The sequence below is a fragment of the Ruditapes philippinarum genome, unplaced genomic scaffold (genome assembly GCF_026571515.1).
Source record: "Ruditapes philippinarum isolate M1 unplaced genomic scaffold, ASM2657151v2 ctg21380_1_1_1_1, whole genome shotgun sequence".
NCBI lineage: Eukaryota > Metazoa > Mollusca > Bivalvia > Venerida > Veneridae > Ruditapes > Ruditapes philippinarum.
In genome coordinates this window covers 4,981-12,726 of record NW_026865009.1, presented here as the reverse complement: position 1 = coordinate 12,726, position 7,746 = coordinate 4,981, and the positions used below count along the sequence as shown (strand labels likewise).

The 7,746-nt window shown below is 31.4% G+C and overlaps 1 protein-coding gene across 1 annotated transcript; it reads right to left on the bottom strand.

The window, feature by feature from the left end:
• Positions 1-3,160: 3,160 nt before the first annotated feature.
• Positions 3,161-5,213, bottom strand: LOC132727541 (tetranectin-like). The gene is made up of 3 exons (XM_060713080.1): positions 4,926-5,213; positions 4,633-4,823; positions 3,161-3,308 (listed from the first exon to the last, which is right to left on the bottom strand). Exons 1-3 carry the CDS (start codon positions 5,211-5,213, stop codon positions 3,161-3,163), a joined length of 627 nt encoding a protein of 208 aa, XP_060569063.1.
• Between the last annotated feature and the right edge of the window lie 2,533 nt (positions 5,214-7,746).

Here is a 7,746-nt window from a genome sequence, read left to right as displayed (position 1 = left end):
GTATACATCCGGGATATTAAAAATAGATTTCTTAAAATAGACGCATGATCACATTCTAAAAAAAGAACGATGATGTCATTCTAAATATAGAATCCAATATGGCGTCGCGCATGCGCAGTCGTGATGCCAAAGAGACCCCTATACTACTGTAATGCTTTCGTAAATTGTAATTGAATTAATATATAGATGATATTCAAGTTTCTTCTATAAATACAGGATTTATTTTCATCGAGTGATATGAAAATAAATATTTCACGAGTGGCCACAAGTGAAATATGAAAATTTTCATACCGCAAGATGAAAATGAATCATGTATTAATAGAAAAAAATCTTGAATTTCTGTTTATTATATACTTTTTGTCTTTTTTAACCTCATGAATAGGAAGAATTCCCTTTTAATTTTGTGCATTGACTGATTTAACAAGAAAGTTATCCGGCAAGATACCAGTGAAAATACGGAAAATATATTTCACTGCAGTGAAAAATAAATTTTTACAGTGAAAATAAGAAAAATATAAATACGCATTTAAATTCATCAATATTTCTCAATATTTCATTTATAAGTATATAATAAAATAATTATATTGATAGTTCATTTTCATATAAGTACATCTGATGGCTACTTTAATTCCATGTACAATGTAATGAAAACTTGCTATTAGTGCAATGTAAAAATCAACTATAATATACTGTTTCTTCGGTTCAATGCATTGAGTTAATGCTTTCATACATTGTAAAAGTAAATTTATATACTGATAATTCGGTTCCATATTAAGACATCTGGTGTACTACATTGCTACTTTTGTACCATTTATAGAAGAACTGGAATCATATAATGTGGTAATCAACTTATTCATTGCTACTTTAATTCCCTCACCTTGAAATAAAGGTTTCCTATATTATAAATTCAATTAATTTATAGATATTTCGGATTCATATATAGATATCTGGTTCCCTACATAGCTACTTTGGTACCATATTGAAGAAATGGTATCATATATTGAGAAAATTAACCTACATATAGCTACTTGGGTTTTATGCACTGACGGTATGGTTTCATATATTGTAACTGTGGCACTTCCGGTTGATAAGAAGATCTTTTCAATTCATGTATAGTGGAAGTGAACTTATATATAATCCACATGTTTAAATTAATTGAAAAAGAACAATATAAGACAGCCATGGCTTTCCATACATGTTGACTGTAAAACAGCTGGTTGTTTAGCTGTATCCTTTATATAAAAGCTTGCCAAACAATAATTCCGAGTTAAGACGAGATGCTGCATGCAGGTGCTTTTGATAAGCTTATCAATGCATATAAACATGCTAGGTGTTTTTGTTGTTTTTTTGGTTTTGTTTGATATGTTTCGTTTGATAAATATATTGTGTTTTCTCTTTCATCATGCCAAATTTAAATTTTTCGGGAAACTACAGTATGTTAAATGGGTCAAGCAGTTCAAGCCTTATTAATTAGGCTATTACTTTTACAGTGTTGCGAGGCAAACCTTTAAAATATGGATGGTTCACAAGGGTGAAAACAAAATCCAATACAAAATGGAGCAAACATTTTCATACAATAGTTTTTGGATAATTTCCGTGACATCCTGATTATGAAAACTTGTACCAAGTTTGCCGTGAAAAATGAATCTCAGCTAAACCGAAGAGATTCATATCTCGATTTCTTTTTTCTTTGACAAAGTCCACAAATAATTTCGAAATTATAATTATTACTTTTTTATCCTGCAGTGAGCAAGCTTATAATTAACTTTTTCAATTGAGAATAAAGCCAATCATATGTATGTTGTTAAAAATTAATAATTTACAAAAAAAAATTATGAGTGTATTTCATACTATAGTTTAATAATAACACATAACAAAACCCTGATTTTATATCTTTATTCCTATAAAGCGTGTTACAAATGGGTTCTTTTAACTGAAAAATTAAATGCATTTAAATAGCAGAATTATGTCCCTTTTCTACGTCGCTTTAACTTAAATATTAAAGCACTGAGAAAACAAACGCGAAGCACAGGCCTTGTTAAATGGAATTTTCACTATTTCACCATCCATATTCATTTATTGATAAAACTTATACATGTACATTTTATTTAATACTTTAGTTGATTTTAAAAATATAAACGGTAGAAAATGAAAAAGATTTACTCATCACAAATCAAAGGGAAATATAATTGAACATTATTATGGACTGAAAATGAATGAACATGCAAAGATATAGTTATACAAGTTAAGGTATTACCATCCTAATGCCTTACCTCCCGCTTTGAAGAGTATTCAAATAGGCTAGAACTACTGTTAACTACAATGAAACTAAGGACTATGGGTTCAAACCTCAGATGGGTCAACGTTTTTCTCTTTCTTTTTTTTTTCTTTTAACATTATTTATGTATCTCTCCATCCATTGTGGATAAAAAAGTGTTTAATTTTTATTATCTAATTTATATAGCTATTTATTGGCTAAATAATGCTAAATCTAGTAATAAATATGGTAACTGATATTTTCAAAGTGTAATAAAATCAAAACTAGACGGTAAAAGTATTTAATATTTTACAAGATGAACCAATATACTTTTTAACTTTGAAATCAGGCACTTATTTGGGAAAATTTGAAGGATTTTTTTAAAATTAGGCTCCCTAAGTAGGAAAATGGTCAAACACGTGTTAAAAATGGTCGGGGTAGGGTAACATTTTTATACATATATTATAAATTTTGAGTAGAAACCATAATTTTGTTTATGTTGATTGTTAGCTGAATAGTACTTTTTGTTTCTTACTAAAAATTAATGGGGAAATGTTTTTCATTAGAATGTTATTGCTGATTATTTAATGGTTACTCATTTCTGAAAAAGGGCCCTCATACTCCCTAGCTTTAGTTCATAAAAGTGGCCATAACTCGATTTCCGTACTGTAAAGTTTGTTTAAATTTTGCATACAGGTGTACTTTAAGGTCTATATCTGACCTATGATATAATTTTTTCAGTTCCTTAAAGTGCCCGTTAGGGTGGTAATACCCTAAACTTTTACAATGATATAAACTGACACATACAAGTTAAAATTGTACAATAATGTAAACAAAGCAAGCATTTTAATTACCAAAAGGATCAATTAGCCTTAAATCAAACATACATGTATATACTGATGTTCACAACTTAAAATCTATCTTGGCATCTTTTTTACAAAGAAATCTGTATCTTGTGTCACATGGCCGGTCATACCATGCACGTGAAAAGCCATCGATCACAACACAATTCTGACGAGTACCTCCATCGGGTTGACCGGTATGAAACTTTCTGAAAATATAAACAATATTTACTTTTATAAAAATAAATTTTCTTTTTTATTTTCAAGTTTGATGTTGCATATTGGTCATGAAATTCACTAACAAACTAGCACGTGTGTTAGTATATAGAATGGTATTTACAACTAGGTTTAAACTTATTTTTTGCAGAACATACACAAAACGAACAAACTTCTTATCAAATACATACAATGTGAAAATGGATCAGAACTTTCAACTTAGAAGCTATCGTCGCTTCCGGCAACATTTTCTACATGACAAGTGATTTCTTTATCATATGGTTTAGCAAAGTTGAGAAAATAAAGGTGAATATAGAAACAGTGCATTTTATAGGTAGACCATTTAGTGTATGATTCACAAGAAAACAATTTAAGTGCCATCATGCCAAATTTTAAACCTTTCAGAAGTATAAAGTCCTGTTTAAACTCTATCGGCCATATTTCGGATCAAATTTTATTTAGTATGCTAAAATGCTAAAGTAATATTTAATAACTTCTAAGGACTCCTTTTATGGAATCAATTTTCATAACTTCGAATCGTTTTATATTCTCGTATCGACCGCTGAGAGTAGACGATGAATCGATATCGCGACTTCCGAGTGCAATTACGTATTAAATGACAAAATAAAGTTCATATTCAGTTTGACATTTAATGCTTAATTGTTTTGATAAACAGGTCATCACTAGTAATGATGAAAAGGCTTTTGTTTGATATTTTCAGTCTTTTCAAAAAGAGCATATGTCCATTATGTAAAAAATATACTAAAAGATAAAATCTACAGAATGCTGTAGACATGTTATGTTTTATTTTATTCGTTGTCACAGAAACAATTCACTCAATAGTTTCCAAAGATACCGTCATCGTAAGGACGTCAGAAACTACACCGATATTAATGTACGTGACGTATGAGTTATAATAAGCGGTCACCTTTATATACCGTGTCTATGACTGACTGCAAGAAATTTCATTATAAGTACCCTATTTATAACGTGACTCTATTTAATATCATTAATCATATCGTAGATATTTTTTGCTACACATGTATCTATAAGAAAAATCATTACTAAGGAAAAAATAGTAACACAGTAAAAGGAAAAAAATACAAGTAAAATAATTAACAAATATTAAAATCAACTCGTTATTTAAATATAAATAAGATTGAGTACTGCTAAAGCCGGTGCTAGGGGCCGTGAGGGATAATGCACTTATTCATTACCCCTCATGTAAAGACTCAATCAAACTGAGTTTGTAATTTCCATGTAATTATTTTGTGATTAATGCTTTCGAGGGATCAGATTTATATCAAATATACTTACGTGAATGATGCAAGTTGACCAGTTCTTTCTGATATCCAAGTACCCTCCTCCTTCTCGTCAAAATAACCGATCCACTCACCCCGTTTACCAATAAAACTCACGATACCAGTATTCTCAGCTTCATTTTCAATGTCAGACACGGTTGCTCCTAGACACTTACAATGGGCACGTGCTTCACTGAACGTTTTAAACTCATCAACATACAAATAACAATACGATTAATATGTTTTCCAGTTCGGTAGACATTTATAATTCACTAAGTTTGCAGAAATTAAAACATTTAAAAGTTTAACTTGAGTTTCTTTTAAAGCTTCTATTTCTTTCTGCTGGGTACTTATCAACTTCTCCGTGGTGTGACTTTTTACAGACACTTCGTTCATATCTTTTACATTATTTGTGATTATTTCGTCCAGTTTGCTCAGTTTTGTTTGGAATTTGCCATCAATTTTTGCAGACACTTCCCTCATATCTTTAACATTATTTGTGATTTTTTCGTCCAGTTTGCTTAGTTTTGTTCGGATTTTGTCATCAAGTGTTGCATTCATCATTTCTAAATTGGCTTCGAAATTCTTCTCTCCCATCTTTGAGTTCATTTTTTATCTCTGAAAAGTTCTGATGTAGCAGATCAGTTTGTTCATTCACTAGGCCCGTAAGTTTTTGCCACTTGATTTCTTGTCCAGTTTTTCTCCCTTTCACTTTTGCCTATCATTTCGATTTTTAGCTTCGAGTAACTTTTAGTTAACTGGTCATTTTGTAAATGAATCTGATCGCTTAGATTTTCAAAGTGTTTTTCTAATTGATCTGTATGCTCTGTTAACTGAATAGTTAGATTTTTCACTTGCTCTAAATTGGTTTCCATTTCTTCTTTCCCTTTTCTAGCTCGATTCTGTAGTCCATAACCAGTGTTTATTGGCAGTTTAACACCGCTTTTTTTTGGAAATCACGAGAGTATAATTTCAATATAAATTGAAGTAATATGTAGACAGTGACCTACTTTTGGCTCAAAATTCATATCTTTGGCTAATACTACGTGGAAATTGCATGGAGGTAAATTATCACCACTTTGTGCTTCAAAATTAACTCTTTAAGGGCATAACTGGTGACATGTCCGGGGTCCGTACCCGACAGCGAAAGCTGCATTTTGTGCCCGAAAGGGCGGTAGGACCCTCATTAAGCATTAACTACATACAAACATTTAGGATTCAAATAAGGATATCTGGTTCCATATATATAGCTACTTTGGTACAATATATTGAAGAATTGGTATCATATATTGAGAAAATGAATTTATATAAAGCTACTTGGATTTCATGCACTGACGGTATATTTTAACTGTGGATTAATATAATGACTTCCGGGTCATAAAAAGATCTTTTCAATTCATGTATAGTGGAAGTGAACTTATTTGTTATAATTACGATCCTTGAAGATCGTTCAGCACGACATAAGTGTTGTGCTTGTGGTAATTTAGTTTTTTCTATTCGGCTTTTTTTCTTGTTGGGTGGTTCAAGTATTCCTCACTTGAATACTGTTGTTTTCTCGTTTAGGGCACAAGCATTTTTTTACTTGGGGACCATATGCCGCTTTTTATGTAATAGCAAGTGCGTGTCACATTGAAGGTTCCATGATAACTGCCATATGAGCACATCTGCGGATGTTTCAAAATTCAAAATTGTACCAGTTCATGTTAAATGTTGAATTCTGCTTAAGCCGGTGCTAGGGGGCGTGGACGGTAGTTTGCACTTGACAGTACCGCCCATGAACAGGCTCAATCAATCCGAGCTTGCAACAGTTTCAGTTTTGCCGTGTTGGGCTTTCTTTAGGGATTCTTATCTTCTCTATTATATATAATCCACATGGTTAAATTAATTGAAAAATAACAATATAAGACAGTCATGGCTTTCCATACCTGTTGACTGTAAAACAGCAGGGGCCTTGTTTTATAATTCACCGAGATCAGACGAGATGCTGCATGCATGTGCTAGCAATTAATTTTATATCTTAAAAGGTTTTTATATATACACGTATCCTGTTGTTTCTGTCATCATGCCAACTTTGTAAGAAAGTGTTTTACAAATATCTTTCTTTAGTGCAACTTTTGCTGAGCGAAATTCTTTAGAGAAATAAACTAATTATAACAATAGAATCACTGCCACAGTAAATTTTACCTCTTTAGAAATACAGCAATACCTCTTAGCAACAACAAAATTCTTCGTCACCCAAAACGAGGTTGCTCGGTAAATATCTGTAATCATTTTAAATTCGATAGCAGGACTTGAAATGGTTGCACACTTGGTTAAAGCGAACGAAATGGTTGCACACTTGTCTAAAGCGACGAAATGGTCGCACACTTGTTTAAAGCTAACGAAATGGTTGCACACTTGTCAAAATGGCGGCCGAGAAAATGAAAATTTATAACAGTCGTTCAAGTTTTGCCCAGGTAAGAAGGTTTGTATGTTATTTTATATATTTGAATATCCCATATCATTAAAGCAGAGTTAACTAGCTTTCTGTTTCAGTTTCATGTGTTCTGATTTGACAAAGGTATTGAAGGTATAATACATATGCATATTTTTTTAGATTTGACAAGTGACTACATTAAGGATTCATATAAAGATATCTCGTTCCACATATATTTACTTTGGTACCATATATTGAAGAAATGGTATCATATATTGAGAAACTTAACTTATATATAGCTACTTGGATTTCATGCACTGACGGTATTGTTTCATATATTGTAACTATGGATTAATATAATGGCTTCCGGTTTATAAAAGGGTCTTTTCAATTCATGTATAGTGGAAGTAAACTTAAATATAATCCACATGGTTAAATTAATTAAAAAATATTAATATAAGACAGCCATGGCTTTCCATACCTGTTGACTGTAAAACAGCAGGGGCCTTGTTTTATAATTCACCGAGATAAGACGAGATGCTGCATGCATGTGCTAGCAGTTAATTATATATCTTAAAAGGTTTTTATATATACACGTATCCTGTTCTTTCTGTCATCATGCCAACTTTGTAAGAAAGTGTTTTACAAATATCTTTCTTTAGTGCAACTTCTGCTGAGCGAAATTCTTTAGAGAAATAAACTAATTATAACAAC

What these genes read in the sequence shown, in the direction of transcription:
- LOC132727541 (XM_060713080.1), bottom strand. Translation starts at nt 5,213, where the DNA reads ATGGGAGAGAAGAATTTCGAAGCCAATTTAGAAATGATGAATGCAACA. An exon ending in AAGCTTTAAAAGAAACTCAA is followed by an intron (nt 4,824 to 4,925) that starts GTTAAACTTTTA and finishes TATGTTGATGAG; the next exon opens with TTTAAAACGTTCAGTGAAGC. An exon ending in GGTCAACTTGCATCATTCAC is followed by an intron (nt 3,309 to 4,632) that starts GTAAGTATATTT and finishes TTATATTTTCAG; the next exon opens with AAAGTTTCATACCGGTCAAC.